This window comes from Saccopteryx bilineata, chromosome 3, assembly GCF_036850765.1.
Source record: "Saccopteryx bilineata isolate mSacBil1 chromosome 3, mSacBil1_pri_phased_curated, whole genome shotgun sequence".
Classification (NCBI taxonomy): domain Eukaryota; kingdom Metazoa; phylum Chordata; class Mammalia; order Chiroptera; family Emballonuridae; genus Saccopteryx; species Saccopteryx bilineata.
Window position 1 is genome coordinate 315,094,470 of NC_089492.1, and position 21,307 is coordinate 315,115,776.

Consider the following 21,307-nt stretch of genomic DNA (forward strand, 5'->3'; position numbering starts at 1 on the left):
TGCCCTGGCCAGGAATTGAACGGGGGACTTCCATACACTGGGCCAATGCTCTACCGCTGAGCAAACCAGCCAGGGTCATTCTTTTTTTTTTTTTTTTAATTGATTATTTTAGACAGAGATAGAGGGAAAGAGAGAGAGAGAGAGGGAGAGAGAGAAACATTGATTTCTAGTTGTACTTATTTATGCATCTGTTGGTTGATTCTTTTATGTGCCTTGACTGGAGATTGAACCCACAACCTTGGCATATTGGAATGATGCTCCAACCAACTGAGCTACCTGGCCAGAGCAAATACAGATTTCTATTATCTCACAGAATGAACTGACTAGACTACAAACAAAGTCTGCACCAGCCCAAGAGGAACAGTCAACTGGTGGTATGTAGTACATTCCTTTCCCCTACCCCCCAAATCGTAGACACAGCAGCTGTCTCCCCAGATCATTTCTGTCTGAGACGAGATCGGGCGCGTTCAGGGTGGTATGGCCGTAGACACATTTCTGTCTGAGAAAGCTGATTTTACCTCTGGCCTGAGGGTAGGGAGAGCCTTTGGCCATGTCTAATTTAATCAGCATAGTCTCATTCTCTGGCCACTGATATTGGTTCAGTGATAGGGAAGTGATATCATTTAGACCAATTAGACACAATGAAAGGTTTTCCTGGGGAAAAATATTTCCCCTCTCTCGAGGGCTCTCTTCTCTCCCTTTCTCTCTTCCCACCTCAGGCTCCCTTAGTCTATTTCTCTGTCTTTTTCTCTCTCTGCCCTTCTCAAATGTGAAGGAAAAATGTGGCCCCAGGGGTATTTGCCAGTCATCCTGCAACATGAGGGGAGACATTTATTTTATTGAATATTTTATTTATTAATTTTTAGAGAGGAGAAAGACAGAAAGGGAGCAAGAAGCATCAGCTCATAGTAGTTGCTTCCCATATGTGCCCTGACCAGGCAATCCCAGGGTCTCAAACCAGCAACCTCAGTGTTCCAGGTTGAATAGCTTTACCCACTGCACCACCACAGGTCAGGCAAGGGGAAATATTTATTCTGAAGACAGAGATGGACTAAAGCCAGGCATATCTAAGACACTTTTCATATGTGAAACGATTCTCTTTCTCTTAAGCCAGTTGGGTTGGATTTGCTGTCACCTGCATGGAAACCCTAATGGATAAAGTATCCTGGAGTAGGATGGGAACAGGACCACCACTCTCATAATGTCCTCAGGTGCAAGAAATGATAGGATCCAAAGAAGAGAGATGATAACCAAACCAACATCTTGCAGGGCGCCCTGCAGCTGGAGCAAGAGACATTGGTTAGAGCCATGGGCAAGGAGACCTATAGGTTCTCGCGGGCAGAGACAACTATTAGCTACCCCCTAACCAAATCCAGGTTAGATATCTCTTTCCCACATCTCCTAACACACAGCCCTAGAAGAATTAGAAATGAAACAGCCTGACCACCTCTTTCCCCAGAAAGATAAACTGAGAATGAGAAAGGAATGGAATAACTCAAAGCTGTGGTTTGGGGGATATACAGGTTGATGGGAGATTTGGTCTAAAGGACAGAGAGAATGCTGGGAGCTGGGCACTGAAGTAAGAAATGGTGTCTGGAGCTGAATGAAGTCCCTTGGTGAGCCTGGATACAGAATATTTTGGTAGTGGTGGAGATACGTAACAAGCAGGGATTTTCATAGTTGGCATATCTCAATTTACCTGGTTGTCAAAGGACATGGGAGAGGCTGAGGTCTCCTACCTTCCATGGTTTCTCACTCTCCTTCGGTCTTAAGGATGGTAACCCTGCACCAGGTCTACAAGGTCTCACAGAGGTGGGCTCAGGGAGACCCACTCCACAAGAGACAGGACCCAAGTCTGCAGGAATGAGTCAGCACCAGAGATGGGAGAAAAGTGGGAAGGGCACACAGACAAGGAAGACAGCAAGGAAGAGTAGGGAAGTGGGTAGGGTAGCTGGACTCTAGAGCCTGGGAGGCATCCACAGGAGCCTATCCCTCCCTGAGACTCAGGACTCAAGCTTCTTTCCAGTTGGTTCACTTTCAGGGGGCCCCTCCTGGTCGTGATGCAGAAACACGGGGTTTCCGGGTCACGACAAGAGGGAGGGTGGGATCTGACCCCAGCTCAGCCCAGCCCAACTCAACCCTGCCCTGCCTGGGGAGCTCCTAGCCCTTCCCAAACACGACGCTGCTGCTTTCCCTCTCAAGGTGGCTCAGCTCATAGCCCGTCATGTGACACCTTCCCTCACCTGTCCACAGAACAATTCTCACACTCACCTTTCCCACGAAACCCGCTCACTCCCTCAGTGCTCACATGCTCTCCTCGCACACAGTCTCCCCTTTACACTGCGCAAACACCCAAACCTTCACTCAGGTACCGCGCCTCCCTCACCCACCCCCACACAGCACCCGCCCCTTCTCACAGCCTGCCGACAACACCCTCACACCCTCACTTTCACACGCACACGAACCTTCACACACTAACACTTTCGCACAATATTCTTACCCATGCACACACCTACACACTCTCACTTCTTGGCTCAGCACTCCCATCTCTCCCTCACCCAGCACCTCACATTTTCTCCAGCCCAGTCCAGCTCACACATTCCCCTGCACGCCCCGCCTGGCCGAGTTTTCCCCACCCCTGGGCGCCGCACCTCCCCACCGCCTCCCCGCCGGTGTCCTCTTCCACCCAGTGTCTGGTGGCGGGTCCAGGGGTCGCCATCTCCTCCTCCATCCCCAGCCTGGCCCCGCCCCGCCCGCCGTCGGAGCCCCGCCTCCAGGCGGGCAGGGGGCGGGGCGGGGGCGGGGCGGGCGGCGCAGGCGGTGCAGGTGCTGAACCGGGAGCGAGCGGCGGCGGCGGCGGCGGCGGCACCATGGGCCGAGCCCGGCGCTTCCAGTGGCCGCTGCTGCTGCTGTGGGCGGCCGCGGCGGGGCCAGGTAGGGTTGGGGGCCGGGACCGGCCGGCTGGGCTGGGGCGGGGGGTCGTGCCGCGGTGACAGCCCGGCCAGCGCTGGGCCGCAGAGGCCGAACAATGCGTGCGGGGCCGGGCCCCCCTCCCCGGGACAAAGCGCAGCGCGGGCCGGGAGCCGGGAGCGGGGGAGGGGGCGCGGGCCCTGGCCGCCGTGCCGCAGCTTCCTCACCCCACACAGGCCCCGATCCCAGTGGGGACAAAGGGCCCGAGACCCCCCCCCCCATCTCAGCCCGCCTTCTCCCGGCCGTTCCCGCTGTCCTTCTATCCGCTCTCTGCGTCCCTCTGTCTGCCTGTCTGAGTCCCTCAGTCTCTCCCCTTGTTCCCCTACCCTTGTCCTGTGTCCCTCAGTCTGGAAGTCCTGTCCCTCCTTCTGTCTGTCCCCCTTTCTCCTTGCCTCCCTCTCTTCCACCTCTCTATCCTGTCTTTGTCCCCCACCTCTGTCCCTTGGTCTTGTTCCTTTTTAGTGGGTCACTCTGTCCCCCATCGGACTCTCTATTCCCCTTCTCTGTCCCCTGTTTTTCTGCTCTCCCTCTCTGCCCCTGTCTCATTACCACCCTTGTTTTTCTGTCCCCGTTTCTCTGTCACCCATCTGTCCCATCCCCTTGTTCTCTGTCCCCTATCTTTCTGTCATCTGTTTCTTTAGCCCCCAATGTCACCTGTCTCTCTCATTCCCACTCTGTCAGTCCCACTGTCTCCCTGTTCCCTGTCTCTGTGATTCCCCTCTCTACCCTTACAACCTCTATCCTCGAATCCCCATCTCCATCTTCCACCCCTCCATCTCTCTGTGACCGTGTACCCCTGGAGAGGAATTAAGTCAGGCAAGGCATCCTAAAGGGCCCTGGAGAAATGTGTGTGGGTGGTGGTGGGGATAACTGTGTGGTGAACCTTGGCATGTGGGCACACACGTGGATTCAGCAAATGCCTCCCAAATGCACCCCTTCCCAGCCATTCACTCACCCAGGCCATGACTTACAGAGAAGCCCCCATCCAAAACAGCCATAGAGCCACTCACATACCTTTAACACACTCTGAGAATAGCTGGAGACTTTCAAGAAAGGGTGACCCTGAGACTAGGGACAAGGTCAGGAAATGTAACCCGCACACTCACACTTTCATTCTGTGTGCCTTGAACTTGCCACAGGCCACCTCTTCCCTGGTGGGTAAAGCCACTGTCAGGAGGAACGGAGGATTGGGAGGTGGTGGGGCCGAAGTGGGAGGGCTGGATTCTGTGGAGATTTGGGAGAGGAGTGTAACCAGATGGTACGGAGCTGGGGGCCTGGGTGTAAATCCTGATTCTTGCCATTTGCCACAGCAGCTGATGGCAAGCACCCTCCTCTCTCCAGGGCTGTTTGACTTTCTCTAAAGTATGGATGTTGAACTCAGTGATCTGAAAGGGAAGGAACTCCAGCTTGAACCCCTGACAAGGTGAGGGGCAAAGCTGACCTTTCACGTTCTACCTTGCTTTCTTCTGTAGTCCTCTGCCCTCGCTTCAGAACGTGCAGCAGAACCTCCTTTCTCTGCGACAGACGTGCCACAGTTTCCCAGATGAGTGCTTTGGTACTGTAGCTTCATTTCCATCCAATTTTATTTTCCTTTCTTCATTTTTTAGGCCCTAACAACGAGCCTCATAGAATCCTAGAACGAACAAACCCAGTAAACAAAGAACCAGAGGGTATTTTAGAACATTAGCATCTTTAGGATATAGAATCCCCAAATCTTTAGAATCTTGACACCTTTACAATTCTAGAACCTTGATGGAGTGAGCAGTCTAGCCTCTTGACATCTTTAAAATTCCAAACTCTTGGCCTCTTGGAGATCCTGAATCTTGACATCTCTGACATCTGGAATTGTGTGACTTTGGAGTCTCAGAATCAAAAGATAGAGCCTGACCTGGGGTGACGCGGTGGAAAAGCATTGACCTGGATGCTGAGGTCGCCGGTTCAAAACTCTGGGCTTGCCTGGTCAGTGCACATGTGAGAAGCTACTATACTAGTTAGTGCTTCCTGCTCCTCCTCCACCCCTTTCTCTCTCTCTCTCTCTCTCTCTCTCTCTCTAAAATCAATAAATAAAATCTTTTTTAAAAAGAATCAAAATATAGCCTAAGATTACCACCTACTCAGTTTAAGAACCTTTTTTTCCTTTTTTTTTTTTTTTTTTTGAGAGAGAGTAGAAGGGAAAGATACAGAGACAGAGAGAGAAACATTGATTTGTTGTTCCACTTATTCATGCTGTTATTGGTTGATTCTTGTATGTGCCCTGACCAGGGATCAAACTGCAACCTTGGTGTATTACAGCGATGCTCTAACCAACTCAGCTACCCGATCAGGGCCCAAGAATCTTTATCCAGCACTTCTGTCAGGTAGTTTTACCGGTTTGTCTCTTGTTTATTTATTTTTTTAGTTGATTGATTTTAGAGAGAGAAGAAGGGAGACAAAGGGGGGGGAGGTAAAAAACCATTGATTTGTTGTTCCACTTTTATGTATTCATTGGTTGATTCTTGCATGTGCCCTGGCCAGGAATCAAACCCACAATCTTAGCAAATGGGAACAACGCTGTAACTAACTGAGCCACTCATCCTGTCCCTTGTTTATAGCCACTCTGATCCCTTCTGTAAACTCTCTCTAAATCATGGGGCTTTCCAAGTTGGGAGAGAGCTGGTGTCAAGGAAAACACCCTGGGCTGGGAGATGAGGAACCAGGCCTCTGGTGTAACATTGTATCAGCTCCTGTCCCTCTCTGAGCCTCACTTTCCCTTTCTGCAAAGCATGGGTTTAGGGAGCTGGAGTACATGATCTCAGAGAGTCTTGTCTGCTTTCCTTCCCACCAGATGTTTCTGAATGGCTTGAGCCACTAGATTTCAGGGGGTGTGCATAGTCCCACATTTCCCTTTTAGTCACCCTCCTTCTTCTTTCACCTTGCCCAGCCAGCAGGAGTGGGGATGGAGATGGCATCCATTTGTGTCTTTTCAGAAACGTATTCTCCCTTTCCTGGCTCACTCATCTGCCACGAATAGCAGAAGATGATGAGATTTATGCCAAAAGAAAGAAGGGACCAGGATGGGCAGGCAAGAGGAAGTGAGAAAGAGAGATGGTTTGCCTGCGTAGAGATGCAGGCAGAGGGATGCACAGGCTAGAAACTGGAACAGAAAGGTGCCGAGGAACAGATGTCCAGATACAAAGAAAAGATAGAGAGGCTGTTAGAATTGGGGGCTTTGTGGAGAAGCTTGTTAATACCAAAGAATGTTTTCCTCCCAAGTGACTCCCTTTTCCTTACTAAAGTTCTGACCAGCCTCTCTGAAAACAGGGGGGCCTTCTCCTCATGGTGAGTCAGCCCCGGGTACAGGTCTTGGGAGGTTTCTGTCACTGACCCCCACCTACCCATGAGCCAGATGCCTGAGTCCTTATTACTGGGGTCAGATTCGTCAATGGATTCCAAGACCTTAGACACAGCAGGACTGGGGCCTGGGTGGGTTAATGTCGTGCGAGCCTGGCCTGTCCCCATCTTGGGGAACACAAAGACAGCTTTCTCTCTCTGGGTGGGGTGTGGGGGACTCGGAGACAGTCAGACTCGCCAGTGCCCAATGGCCTGTGGCACCAGGACACAAGCACCCACCAGTTCCTGCCTGTGCAGACCCCAGGCCCCTGGGTCCTCCGGGAACCAGGCACCAAGGCTCCTCCGCAGGCACCCTATAGGGCAAGAGGGCGGCAGCAGAGCCTGGCTCTTCTGGGAGGGGCTGAATAGAAGGCACTGGGGGTGGAGGACAGGACAGTGGACACTCAGTGCAGGCTTGCACCCTTCCCAGCAGGAATTCCTCCCCTGACCCCACCCCCGCCCCAGGGGGAACCTCCAGGACTTCCCCACCCCCTGGCTAGGCCTGAGGCCCAGAATCCAGGGAGTTCCGAATATCCCAGGAATGTGGGGGCCACAGGGGAGACTTTGTGTGTGAGGCTGCTGACTCACCCCTATGCCCCCACCTGATGCTTGGTCCCCAGATAGGAGGGGGACAGAGGGCTGGGGAAAGGCAGGATTGTGGTCCTGGGAGTTCAGGACTATGCACCTGGAGTCAAAAGTTTCTGAGAGAGGAGGGGGCTGGGGTCTTGGACCCCTGGGCCTGCGGGAGGAGAAGACTAGGGGTCCTGGTTATGTGTGTCAGAGGGAGGGGGGTCTGGGGTCTTGGAACCCTGGGTCTGAGGGAGGAGAAGGCAAGGGCTCCTGAACATGTATGTCAGAGGGAGGAGGGACCGGCCTGGACTCCCGGGTCTGAGGGAGGAGGAAGGAACTGCTGGTCCATACTCCTAGGCATTAAGGGAGGGAGGGGTGGGGATACACACTCCTGAGTCCTGAGAGAGGAAGGGGCTGGGGTCCTACTCCAGGTTTCTGAGGGAGGAGGGGCTTGGACCCTGATGCCTAGGTCCTACGAATACAGGCGCCTTCACAAGGCTGAGCTGGGGAAGAATTGATGCTTTGTGCAAGGATGTTCGGACTCCGCCATTGATGGGGGGCTGAGAGGGGGTTCGGTCAGGACGTAGGGATGTACCACTTCCCTAGGGGAGGAAGTTGGGGGAGGAGGCATGATGCCATAAGCCTCCTGGGGAGCAGAGACACCGGGGGTGGTTGTGACCTTCCAGGAACTGTGACCTTGAGACTCCCGTGGGTATTCGCTGACTCAGGACCCAGGAAGTGCTCCCCCACTTCTCTTAGTTTCTGTGGAAACATCCACCAGCTGTGTACCCTGGACCCCTGGCTCCTGGGTCCTGAAGGAGGAGGGAGCTAAAGGCCCAGACTCCTGGGTTTGATGGGGGAGAAGCTGGGGGCTGGGGACTTCCAGGTTTGAAGGAGGAGGATGCTGAGAACCCAGACTCCTGGGTCCTGCTGGAAGAGGGTGCTAGGAGCCTGGACTCCTGGTTCCCAGGAGAGGAGGCCGTGGGGCTGGATTCTTGGGTCTGAGGGAACAGAGTGCTGGATTCAGGGTTTCTACATGTTACTTGCTCAGCCACTGTTTCCCAAACCCTTCTGTGCCTTTTCCAGACACCATCCCATGACGACTCCAGGCTATCAACACAGTTTAAAGGGCCAGTGCCCTAGTCCCAAAAGCTCACACCCTCTCTGACCAGAAAGTCCCGCCTCACCACCCCTCAACCCCGAAACAAAAGCTCCTGGGACATTAATATTCCAAGCACAGACACTGTTGGTTACTGAGTCTTCAGGAGGGGGAGGGAATAAGACAAAAGCCCCCCACCCTCACCCCATGTGCACCCTCAAGCAGAGAGCAGGGGATAAATTTGGGGGGGTGCAGATCCAGAGGTCCTGATGGCTCTCCAGATAGGTTGAGTTTCTGTGACTGACTTATCCGGGACCCCTGAGCCTCATTTTTCACATCTGTAAAATGGGGGGGGGGGGCTAGCATGGGCTAGCTCTGAGGTCCAGGATCCATGGATAGGCTTCAAAATGCTTTTTTAGAAGTGCCAGAATGAGCAGACAGGCCAGTTTTCATGTGCTTGGGCAAGTTTCTGGAGGTTGTAATAATAGCAGCTCTGCAGAGAGGGTTCCCTGAGGTTAATCTCTATGAGGCAGGCACTGGCATCATGCCCATTTTACAGGTGGGACATCTGAGGTTCAAAAGGTTAAGCCACTTGCCCAAGGTCACACAGATGGCAAGTGGTCCAGCTGGGATCAACCCAGGTATTTAAAATGAGAGTAGTGCCCTGGTTGGGTAGCTCGGTTGGAGAGCATTGTCCTGAAGTGCAGAGGTTGCTGGTTCAATCCCCAGTCAGGGCACATTCAGGAACAGACTTATGTTCCTGTTTGTCTCTCTTTCTCTCTATCCCTCTTCCTCTCTTGCTAAAATCAATAAATTAAAAAAAAAAGATGAGAATAGTGATGTCACAAGTTTGTTCTGAAGCTGAAATGAAAGGCTGCCTGACATTTGCCACTCATTCATCAATTTCCCAGACATTTATCAAGTGTCAGGCACACTCCTAGGCACTAGGGGTACAACAGTAAACCCAATGGCTTATATCCTTGCTTCATTGGGGTGTATATTCTAGTGATAAGAGACAGACAATAAACAAGTGGGCAAATTAATAAAATAATTTCAGTGAAATTTCCATAAAAGAAATAAAACAATGGTGATAAAATAGAAAGTGTTCTAAAGGTGAATGATGGGGAGTGAGAGAAAGTCTAGTGTTCATATGAGCAGAGACCTGAATGAGAACAGGAGGCAGTCCTGGGATGATCAAGAGAAAAGAACACTCCAGGCAAAGAGAACAGCAAGTGCAAAGGCCCTGAGGTGGTAACAAGCTCAGCATGTCTGAAAGACATTAAGGCCAGTGAGGCTGGAGTGAAGTGAGGGTGACTAACTGAGACCAGGCCACATAGCACCTTGAAAACCCAGGGAAGTCTAGACTTTATTCTAAGTGTAATGAGCAGTGATCAAAGGGTTTTAAGCAGAGAGGTAAGTTGATCTGATTTACTTTTTTGGAAAAATCCATCTAGCTGCTGTATAAAGAATGACCTGGCAGGAGATAGGCATGGAAGTAAGGGCAGCCATGGGAGCTCTTAAAGGTCTAAGTAAGAGATGGTGTCATTGGACTAGAGTTCTGGTAGAAGATGTAGACAAAGGTGAATAGATTTGGAATATGTTTTAAATGTAGAATTGATAGATCTTGCTGATGGAATAAATGTTAGAGATGAGGGAAAAGGTAAGAACTTGTATGATTCCTGTTTTTTACCTGAGCAACTGGGTGGATGGTTGCGACATTTACTGAGATTGAGAAAACATGCAAAGAAAAACATTTGGATTGAACATCTTAAGCTTGATATTACAGGAGGTCATAGATAAATCCCTAGTAGTGGTTTAAAAATATAAGGCGTTATACTCAAATATAAAAGAAGCCCAGAAGTAGGCAACCAGGGCTTGCTTTTTTTTTTTTTTTTTTTTTTGTATTTTTCTGAAGCTGGAAACGGGGAGAGACAGTCAGACAGACTCCCGCATGCGCCCGACCGGGATCCACCCGGCACGCCCACCAGGGGCGACGCTCTGCCCACCAGGGGGCGATGCTCTGCCCCTCCGGGGCGTCGCTCTGCCGTGACCAGAGCCACTCTAGCGCCTGGGGCAGAGGCCAAGGAGCCATCCCCAGCGCCTGGCCATCCTTGCTCCAATGGAGCCTTGGCTGCGGGAGGGGAAGAGAGAGACAGAGAGGAAGGAGGGGGTGGGGGTGGAGAAGCAAATGGGCGCTTCTCCCATGTGCCCTGGCCGGGAATCGAACCCGGGTCCCCCGCACGCCAGGCCGATGCTCTACCGCTGAGCCAACCAGCCAGGGCCGGCAACCAGGGCTTTAATGGCAGCTCTACACCATCACCAGAGACCCAGGTATCTTCTAGTTCTTGGTTCCACCATCCCTACTGCCCTTGTCCTCATGGCTCAACATGGCTGCCAGAACTCCAGGTATCACCTCCTAGTTCCAAGCAGCATAAAGATGACCTGGTGGACAAGGAACTTGTCCCCCCTTTTAGGAAATCTTCCCCAGATTACCACATGACAATTTCCTTTATATCCAATTGGACAAAATTTTCACATGGCCTCACTTAGCTGCAAGAATATCTGGGAAATATATCTTTCTGCTAGGCATAGGGCAACCATAAAATACAATCAGGGTTCTTTGGCTAAGGAAAAAGGGAAGCATGGATGTCAGGATAGGAAGCTAGCTATTTCTACCTTCATCCCCTAGAATAAATCTTTTTTACCCCCCAAATAAGGTTACCTATCCTTCTTACAGGGAATAACACTTTTGATGGGATAGTACAGTGATTTGTGTCTACCTCCCCATTAATCTTGAAAGGCCCTCCAGAACAGGGACCTCAACTGACTCATTTCTGGGCATCCAGCCCTGGAAAACCTACCCACTGCTCAGGAAATACTCAAATGAATGAATGAGAGACTATAAGAGACATGAAGCAATAGTTAGCCAACAATTTAAAGGTAAATAACCAGATGTGATTATGGCTATTTCATGCTTCAGAACCTCCACTGGCCTTCAGGATAAAACCTAATCTCCGAGGTTGGCACTGGAGGCCCTCCACTAGCACATTCCACAACCCCCACCAATGCCAGCCACTTTGCAGCCAGACGGCCGAGAGTGGATGTGGATCTGGGATACAGAGTCAGAGATCTGGATACAGGCCCTGGCTCTGCCACTCTTGGGCTGTGACTTTGGGCAAGTCATTTTCTCTCTCTGGACCAATTGTCTCATCTGTAAAATGGGGATTGGAAGAAAACTGAAAATTGATAATAATAGTGCCTACCTTATTCAGATATGGTGATGATTAAATGGGAATTATAGGTAATGCCCTTAGCACAGAGTCTGGCACAGCAAGTGCCTAATAAACAGTAGCTATTGTGATTGTTATTTTGAAGATGACACTGACAATAATGATGGTGATGCTGATGATAATTAATCTCAGCTTTGAGCTTTATTCCAAGCTGTTTCCTCTGCTGGAAACACCCCCTTACTAATCGCCTTGTTCCTCTGTGGGGTTAATCAGGGCAGGTTAACTTCTATAATGAACAGCCCTGAAATCTCAGTGGCTTTACAAAAAAGTGTATTTCTCACTCATGTTACAGTTCTATGCACACAAGTCACAAGGGCAGTCAAGCAGGGCCCCAGGCTGCCAGCTTGTGATCCCATCCTCTAGGTTCCCTGGAGTCCCCTCTAGTCAGCATTAAGCAGAATGTGAGTGAGCCCTGGCTGGATAGCTTGGTTGGTTAGAGCATCATCCTGAAGTACAGAGGTTGCCGGTTCAATCTCCAGTCAGGGCACACACAGGAACAGATTAATATTCCTCTCTCTCTCTCTCCCATCCCCTCCCTCTAAAACCAATAAAATAAATATTTAAAAAAAGAAGAAGGATGTGAGTGAGCTAAGGCAGAATAGCTCATTGGTCAGGCCATCATCCTGATATGCAGAGGCAATCAGTTTGATCCCTGGTTGGGGCACATACAGAAGCAGATTGATGTTTCTGTCTCCCTTCCTCTCTTTAAAATCAATTTTAAAAAAAGAAAAGAAGGATGTGTGTGAGAAGAGCCAGTCTGGAAGGGGTGTTTCTCTCTTCTGCCTACACCCCATTGGCCAGAAGTCAGTCATATGGTCTCGTCTAAGTACAAGGGACCCTGGGAAATATAACCTAATTATGTGTTGTAGCATTTAACTTTAGGAGTTTAACAGACTGTCTAAAACTCAGTGGCTTTTAAACAATCATGTTATTTACTCCCAACTCTGGGGTCAGCACTTTGGACTAGATCAGTTGGGCATTTCTTCTGTTGGTCACAGCTGGGGTGGCTCATGTGGCTGCAGTCACCTGGTGGTCTTACTGGGGCTGGATGGTCCAGGGTGGCTTCACTCACATGGCTGGCAGTTGGTGCTAACTGTTCGCTGGGCTTCTCTCTCCATGCAGTCTCTCATCCTCAAGGAAGCTAGTCTGGGCATCTTCACTCAACAGTCTCAGGGCAGCAAAAGGGCATGAGTGGAAGCTACAAGGTCTCTTGAGGCCTATGCTCCAAAACTAGAATAAAATCACTCTTCGTAAATTCTTTTGGTCAAAGCAAGTCACAAGGCCTGCCCAGATCCCTAAGGTCTGAGTGCCTCCTTTAATGGGCGTCGCAGCAAAGTCACCTTACAAAGGGCATGTACAGGGAGGGACAGGAAGAACATTGTGGCTATCTCTGCAGACAAGCTACAACATGTGCCCAGGTGCAAAAGATGGGGTTTGGTAAACACATAGCAGTTCCCCACACCTGGTGAACTGTTTCCTCGAGATCTGGATCCAATAAAGCCCTCCCCAGAACCTTCTCGAGTAAACCATCTCCCTAGTCAGTCTTTTTTTGTTTTTAACTTTTATTAGTATTTATTTTATGCTGAATTTACTCCTGGGCCATAAGTTTTTGTTTCTTCAGTTTCTTCTGGGATATCTTATTTTTTCTATGAACCTCTTCTTCTGGCTTAGGAATAATCAGCTCGTTTTCAGTAAGGACCATCTAACTGTGACAGGGAGAGCTCATATATGGGTTTATCTGCTGTGAGCTCTGTAAGTTCTGTGCTGCATCTTGGGAGTTTTGTTCACCTGGATGTGCTCAATGCCCAGAGGATCTACATCTAAACCCTTAAGTCAGCGGTTTTCAACCTGTGGGTTGCGACCCACAGGTTGAGAACCGCTGCCTTAAGTTATACATTACAAAGTAGAAATGATCCCTGAAAGTATAGTCTTTTAGTTCAGCATTACACTCTGTGTGTGCAGTAAAAATTTAGCAATCTTTTTGGGCCACTGACCCTGTATCCAGCCCCACTGTTTGGCCTGGGCACTGCTCCCAACTCCACCAGGATAGAATGGCACACATTGCTTCTGTACAATGACATCCTTCAGGTACTTGGTGGCTTCTCGAATATGCATACTCTTAATGGCCTGGGCAGTTTCACGAGTGTTCTTAAAGTGAACACGAATATTTGAACCTCTTAATTTGCATAACTTTATAGGGTTTTCTGGATCAAGTGAATAGTGTACCATTGTCAGAAGTCACACATCTGGCCACTTTTGGGAAGAGTCCCTAGTTAGTCTTGGTCTCCCTTTCCTCTGGACTCCAGCTGGCAAGAAATGTTGGATGTGATAAACTGAATGTGAGGGGAAGGAGAGGGATTGGAGGTTTGGATGGAAGAGGAGCAGAGGGAGAGAAAAAAGATTGAATTGCAGCCTTCAACGAGTCTCCTATCCTGTCTCTCTGCCTGTTGGTCCAGGGGCAGGACAGGAAGTACAGACAGAGAATGTGACAGTGGCAGAGGGTGGGGTGGCCGAGATAACCTGCCGTCTTCACCAGTATGATGGGTCCATAGTTGTCATTCAGAATCCAGCCCGGCAGACCCTCTTCTTCAATGGCACCCGCGGTGAGTGCTGGGGTCCAAAATCCTGAATCTTGAAGGAGGAGGGCTGGGGCCTGATTCCTGTGACCTGAAAGAGGGCAGAGCTGACACTCTAGAATCCTGGGTCTGAGGGAGGAGGGACTGGGGGAGCCTGTACTCCTGGATCCTCACATAGCATGGAGCTGGGGGTTTGGATTCCTACTCCTGTGTGTGGGAAAGCCTGAATCATTCTGGGTCCCCAAGGGAGACACATAGATAATGGCCAGACAAAAGTGGCTGAGGGCTGGACTCTAAGCTCCTGGAGGAAGGGTGGAACTCCTGAGGCCAGGATTCCCCAAGTTCACTTCTGGTTCACTCTCTGTAGCCCTGAAGGACGAGCGTTTCCAGCTTGAGGAGTTCTCGCCTCGCAGGGTACGGATCCGGCTCTCAGATGCCCGCCTGGAAGACGAAGGGGGCTATTTCTGCCAGCTCTACACGGAGGACACCCACCACCAGATTGCCACGCTCACTGTACTGGGTAACCACCTCCCCCTCCTGCAACCCATCCTGTCCTCAGTTCTCCTCTGCTTATCCCTTATCCTGAGACCCTACCCTGGCTGTTTTTAACCTCCTGGATATCTGGGCCCAGGCAATATGGCCAGCCTTCCTGACCTCTGGACTCTGTGTTTGACCCTTTTCCCTTGGTCCCTGTAATCCCACAGCCTGGTCGCTTTGAACCCACCTGGATGACTCCCCTGACATCCCCCTTTACCCCCTTATCCCTGAGGCAGTGGCCCCAGAGAATCCCGTGGTGGAAGTCCGGGAGCAGGCGGTGGAGGGTGGCGAGGTGGAGCTCAGCTGCCTGGTTCCACGGTCCCGACCAGTAGCCGTTCTGCGCTGGTACCGCGACCGCAAGGAGCTGAAAGGTACAAGGGGTAGGAGGGGTGCCAGCGAGGGGCGGGACTCGAAAGGAGGCGGGGTTACCAGAGGCGGGGCTTGTGAAGTTTAGTTGTGGGGGCGGGGCTTGAAGAAGAGTGCACAGGTCTGGCAGGCATCAGACAAGCAATATGCAGCTGTTGAACAAATTGATAGATGAGAATACGTGGGAGTGAATGAGGGAGGAGCTTTGAGAAGGCACATGCAGGACTGCGAGCTTGGTTCAGGGAGGGTCGTCGTTTGGAAGACTAAAGGCGAGGCCTGCGGCTTAGGGGCGGGTTTAGCAAATAGACTGCTTTGAGATTGGCTGCGGGGGTCTCCCTTCGGGGGCGGAGCCGGAATCCTGGGCTGAAGCTGTGGGTTCCCGGCGTGGCAGGTGTGAGCAGCAGTAAGGAAAATGGCAAGGTGTGGAGCGTGGCGAGCACAGTGAGGTTTCGTGTAGACCGGAAGGATGACGGCGGTATCGTCATCTGCGAGGCGCAGAACCAGGCGCTGCCCTCAGGACACAGCAAGCAGACGCAGTACGTGCTGGACGTGCAGTGTAAGTGCCTGGCGGGATCCCAACGCCAGCCGCCCTTCCGCGGGAGGGTTCCTGACCTCACGTTATGGCCCTAACAACCACTCTCATATCTCACTTCTGCCCACAGACTCCCCCACAGCCCGGATCCATGCCTCCCAAGCTGTGGTGAGGGAGGGAGACACGCTGGTTCTGACGTGTGCTATAACGGGAAACCCCAGGTGAGCTGGAGCCCGGTACTCCTGGAAAGGGCTAGTAGGGACCCTCTTATTTGGAGATGCTACATATCTAGGTTCCTGAGAAGTAAAAATTGGGTGCTGGCACCTTCGTCCCTAACTCACACTGTACTTTACCCCCGTCCAGGCCAAATCACATCCGCTGGAACCGCGGGAATGAGTCTTTGCCCGAGCGAGCCGAAGCGGTCGGGGAGACGCTTACGCTGCCAGGCCTGGTTTCGGCAGATAATGGCACCTACACTTGCGAGGCGTCTAACAAGCACGGCCACGCGAGGGCGCTCTATGTGCTCGTCGTCTACGGTGAATGCTGGCTGAGGCGGTGTAGGGGCGGGGCGGGGGCAAGGACGGGGCCTCCCGGGGGTCTCTGCTTCAGTTCTCTGCGGGTGGGATAAGGAAAGGAGGCAAAGTGGGTATTAGCAAAATAACTCAGAGGCCTGTGGGGCAGTGAACAAAAACAGGCATTCATTAAGGAAGTGAAGCATCAGGAAAGAGGGAAGCCACAAGTGAAGGACCCACGAGGTTGCAGTCATTTGAGGAGCGTGGCACCTTAAGCGGTGCTGTTAGAGGTGGCGAGCGGAATGGTTTTAACAGGGGCCAGGCAGGGACCGTACTCTGATAACCTGGTCCTGTGCCCTGTTCTTCTGACAGACCCCGGTGCAGTGGTGGAGGCTCAGACGTCAGTGCCCTACGCCATTGTGGGAGGCATCCTGGCGCTACTGGTGTTTCTGATCATATGTGTGCTGGTGGGCATGGTTTGGTGCTCAGTACGGCAGAAGGGTGAGTGGGGCGGAATCTGAATTCAGCTAGGGGTGTGGTTAGTTGTGGGATCGAGGGAAAGGGGCGGGGCCTGGAGCCGGAATTCCAGAGAAAGCAAAGCCTAGAGACCCAGGATTCAAAACCCAGTGGGACCTGAGGCTTAGATTCCAAAAGGGGCGGGTCTTTCGCCCATGATTAAAAGGGGTGAAACATTGAAGCTGAATTAAGGTCGTGGGTTTGAATTAAACGATTTACCTTCCTAATTGCTGGATTCGTCGGGAGCAGAACAAGGGGGTGTCACCAACAAACCAGATAAGGGCTTATCTTTCTGTGAACTTTTGGCATCTTCCTAATTCTGCTTTACCTCTTTCTCTGCCCATTTTGCTATTCCCTGTTCTTGATTCCCTCTCCCTGTGTTGTTTCTCCCTCTTCATTCGTCTGATATTTGTCTTGTCTGTGTCCTTCTTCCCGTATATTTCTGTCCACTTCTGGGTCCACATATATGTGTCCTCTTTCCCGGGGGCCTGTCACCTCTCAGGCTCCTATCTGACCCATGAGGCCAGTGGTTTGGATGAACAGGGAGAAGCAAGAGAAGCCTTCCTCAATGGCAGCGATGGACACAAGAGGAAAGAAGAATTCTTCATCTGACCCCACCTCCATCCCAGGCCTGGCCCTAGGCTGGCGTCTACCACACTGCTAGCTGCAAAGACATTTACCAGAGTCTGGGATGGTGGGCATTTCCCCCCACCACTAACACCTCAGATGTTTGGGCAGGGATGGGAATGTCAGATGCCTGGGTCTCTGCAAGGGCCAGAAGCAAGGTCCCAGAGGTCTGGGTCCCCCATGGGGCAGAGGCCAAAGGTCCAGATCCCCCAAGTCCAGGGAAGGCGGTAGGGATTGGGTTGGGGGAAGATAACTGGGAGAAGGCCAGGGCCCCTAGGCTGCAGAACCAGGTCTTATAGGGAGGGGATCAGATTCTGGGAAGGGTGGGGTGGGCAGGGAAGGGGAACACAGATTTATTTGGGGGTCCCAGACCCCATGCCAGCCATTGTAGGAGTTCCACAGAGCTCTGGGCACCTCTTTGCAAAGCCATGTTTGCACGGTGGGGGTAAGGGTGGGTGGGAAGGGTGTGGAAACAGGGATTCTGTGTCTGTGTCATAACTTTGATGGAGGAGGTGAGGGAGACAGCCCCAGCCCTATTCTCCAATCCCCTTCCCCAGGTTCCTGGGCTCCCTTTCCCTCTACCTCCTCCACCCCACATCTGTCCCACCTATATCTGTCTTTCTGTCCACCCACTCCTGGGGGGCCTTCCCCATCTCTCCTCCAGGCCCCCAGGGAGGGGGAAAGGAGTTTAGGGGATGTGCGTTGGTCTCTATGGTTTTATATATAATATATTAAAAAAATCAAAAATCTGTATAAAATATCAGATTATGCCCCCTCCCTAATTCCTGGATTCCCCCCCCCCCTTTTTGTTCAAAAAAACCCAACCATTTTGTATGGGGCAGGGAGGGGAATGGGGAGGGGGGTTGGCAATCCCACTAACCACCATTAAACCGAGGAGAGAACACATGTTTGGGGTGGCTATGTGTCTGTCCCTCTGCGAGAGCTGCACCATGTTGGAAGGGGGACTGAACTAAGGAGGAGAGTGGGAGAGGAGTCACTGGTGAACAGTATAGGCCAAGAGAAGGTCTTTACCTCCCCAATGGCACCTTGACCCTCCTAGAGAGAGAAACGTGGGTTTTTTCCTAGACAAATCCTTCAGGCAAGTAGTCAGAATCTTATCTCTTCAGTAGCTACTGAGCTACCCTATCCCCACCCCAAGGCCTGGACCCTTCCCCTGGCTTACTCCCACCCCAGACACCAGTCTCCAGGACAGCTTTCAGTTAGTTACATCTCACCCTGATCCTGCCTTTCTCAAACCCTTACCCTATCTCCCCATCACCTCTAGATCAAGTCAAAGCCCCTTAGCCAGGCATCTCATTCATTTCTTTAAATTTTATTTTATTTTATTTTATTTTATTTTATTTTATTTTATTTATTTATTTATTTATTTTGTGGCAGAGAGAGAAAGAGCCAGAGAGAGAGCCAGATAGGGACAGACAGGAAGGGAGAGAGACGAGAAACATCAATTCTTCGTTGCGGTTCCTTAGTTGTTCATTGATTGCTTTCTCATATGTGCCTTGACTAGGGGCTACAGCAAACTGAATGACCCCTTGCTCGAGGCAGCGACCTTGGGCTCAAGCTGGTGAGCCTTGCTCAAACCAGATGAACCTGCGCTCAAGCTGGCGACTTTGGGGTCTTGAACCTGGGTCCTCTACGTCCCAGTCTGACGCTCTATCCACTGCGCCACTGCCTGGTCAGGCTTTTTCTTTAAATTTTAAATAAGTGATTCTAATTGAATATTTAAAAATATACCCTGGGCCCTGGCCGGTTGGCTCAGCGGTAGAGCGTTGGCCTAGCGTGCGGAGGACCCAGGTTCGATTCCCAGCCAGGGCACACAGGAGAAGCGCACATTTGCTTCTCCACCCCTCCGCTGCACTTTCCTCTCTGTCTCTCTCTTCCCCTCCTGCAGCCAAGGCTCCATTGGAGCAAAGATGGCCCGGGCGCTGGGGATGGCTCTGTGGCCTCTGCCCCAGGCGCTAGAGTGGCTCTGGTCGCAACATGGCGACGCCCAGGATGGGCAGAGCATCGCCCCCTGGTGGGCAGAGCATCGCCCCTGGTGGGCGTGCCGGGTGAATCCCGGTCGGGCGCATGCGGGAGTCTGTCTGACTGTCTCTCCCTGTTTCCAGCTTCAGAAAAATGCAAAATAAATAATTAATTAATTAATTAATTAAAATAAAAATATACCCTGGCCAGTTGGCTCACTGGTAGTGTCCATCCATCGTGTGGAAGTCATGGGATTGATTCCTGGTCAGGGCACACAAGTGACCATCTGCTTCTCTACCCCTCCCCTACCTTTTCTTTCTTTTTTCTCCTCCCCTCCCACAGCCATGGCTCTATTGGTTTGAGCAAAGTTGGCCCCAGGCACTGAGGATGGCTCCATGGCCTCACCTCAGGTGCTAAAATAGCTCAGTTGCCGAGCAATGGAGCATTGGCTCCTGATGGGCAGAGCATCGCCCCCTAGGGGGCTGGCCAGGTGGATCCTGCTCAGGGCACATGTAGGAATCTCTCTCTGCCTCCCCACCTCTCACTTATTATTATTATTTTTTTTGTATTTTTCTGAAGTTGGAAACGGGGAGGCAGTCAGACAGACTCCCACATGCGCCCAACTGGGATCCACCTGGCATGCCCACCAGGGGGCGATGCTCTGCCCATCTGGGGCATTGCTCTGTTGCGACCAGAGCCATTCTAGCTCCTGAGGCAGAGTCCATGGAGCCATCCTCAGCACCCGGGCCAACTTTGCTCTGATGGAGCCTCGGCTGCAGGAGGGGAAAAGAGAGACAGAGAGGAAGGAGAGGGGGAGGGGTGGAGAAGCAGATGGGTGCTTCTCCTGTGTGCCCTGGCCGGGAATCGAACCTGGGACTCCTGCATGCCAGGCCAATGCTCTACCACTGAGCCAACTGGCCAGGGCTCCTCTCACTTAATTTAAAAAAACAAATATATATGTGTGTGTGTATATATATATATATATATGTGTGTGTATATATATATATATATATATATATGTGTGTGTGTGTGTGTGTGTATGTGTGTGTGTGTGTGTGTGTGTGTATACACACATCTTAGTTTATGCCAGGTACTGCTCAAAGGTCTAGAGATGCTATGGTGAATAAAACGGGCAAACATTAGGTGTTCCAGACAGCTTAGCATTAATACATGATCCTGTTCAAGGTACTGTGGCCCCAAACTGAAAAAGGGTAACTCCATGTTTACCCTTATTAAGTTTTTACAAGGGAAAAATAACTTAATTTAAGTTTGCCATTAAGAGAAAATGCAGCCTAACCGGTGGTGGCACAGTGGATAATAGAGCATCAACCTGGGATCCTGAGATTTCAGGTTTGAAACCCCCAGGTGGCTGACTAGACTGAGGACTCACCAACTTGAGTGCAGGTTGCCGGCTTGAGCGGGGGATCATGTCAAGGTAGCTGGCTTGAGCCCAGAGGTTACTGCTTTGAAACTCAATGTCGCTGGCATGAGCCCAAAGGTCACTGGCTCTGCTTGAACCCCAGGTCACGGCACATATGCAAAAGCAATCATGTGCCACAACTATGAGTTGATGCTTCTCATCTCGGTCCCTCTCTCTTGCAAAAAACCCAAAAAGCAGAGAAAGGGGATGTAGAATACTATTTTCCGTTATTATGGAAAACTTCAAGCCTGACCAGGTAGTGGCACAGTAAATAGAGCATCAGCCTGAGATGCTGCGGATCCAGGTTCAAAACTCCAAGGTCTCTGGTTTGAGCATGGGCTCAACAGCTTGATCACAGGGTCACCGGCTTGAGCGTGGGTTCATAGACATGATCCCATAGTCGCTGGCTTGAGCAAGGGGTCACTGGCTCGGCTGAAGCCCCCCAATTAAAGCATGTATCAGAAAGCAATCGGTAAAATAAGGTGCCACAGTGAAGAATTGATGCTTATCTCTCTTCTTGTCTTTCTGTACTTGTCTGTCCCCCCGCCCCCCGCATAAAACAAGAGAAAATTTCAAACACAGAGAGAAGTAGAACAGAAAAATGAAGTCCATGCATCCTTCACTCCAGCTTCAGAAACCATCAACTCAGGCTCAATCCTGCTTTATCCACAACCCCACTCACTTCTCTGAAGCAAATCTCGGAGGTGCTATTTTAGAAAAAAACAGGGAAAGCCTCTCAGATTGACATCTGTGCCAAGATATGATCAGTTAGCACAAGAGTAGCTATTCCAGGATAGAGGGAAAAGCATTTTCAGACAAAGGGAACAGTAGGCACAAAGACCTGAATGATAGACAGGGTTTGATGGAAAGTGAAGCTAGTTAGGAACAGATAAATGACAAAGGTAGGTAAGGTCAGAGATAAACCAGACCTAACCAGCTG

At 51.1% G+C, this 21,307-nt stretch overlaps 1 protein-coding gene across 1 annotated transcript; it reads left to right on the forward strand.

The window, feature by feature from the left end:
* The first annotated feature begins 2,781 nt into the window (after positions 1-2,781).
* CADM4 (cell adhesion molecule 4) lies at positions 2,782-17,870 on the forward strand. The gene is made up of 9 exons (XM_066271888.1): positions 2,782-2,934; positions 13,755-13,901; positions 14,242-14,394; positions 14,648-14,782; positions 15,169-15,333; positions 15,440-15,530; positions 15,673-15,845; positions 16,194-16,322; positions 16,840-17,870. Exons 1-9 carry the CDS (start codon positions 2,871-2,873, stop codon positions 16,947-16,949), a joined length of 1,167 nt encoding a protein of 388 aa, XP_066127985.1. The 5' UTR covers positions 2,782-2,870; the 3' UTR covers positions 16,950-17,870.
* Positions 17,871-21,307: the final 3,437 nt, after the last annotated feature.

Bases quoted from the DNA above. Each gene is read 5' to 3' on its own strand.
- CADM4 (XM_066271888.1), top strand. From the start codon at position 2,871: ATGGGCCGAGCCCGGCGCTTCCAGTGGCCGCTGCTGCTGCTGTGGGCG. The intron at 13,902-14,241 runs GTGAGTGCTGGG...CACTCTCTGTAG, and splicing joins CTTCTTCAATGGCACCCGCG to CCCTGAAGGACGAGCGTTTC. The intron at 16,323-16,839 runs GTGAGTGGGGCG...GTCACCTCTCAG, and splicing joins GTGCTCAGTACGGCAGAAGG to GCTCCTATCTGACCCATGAG.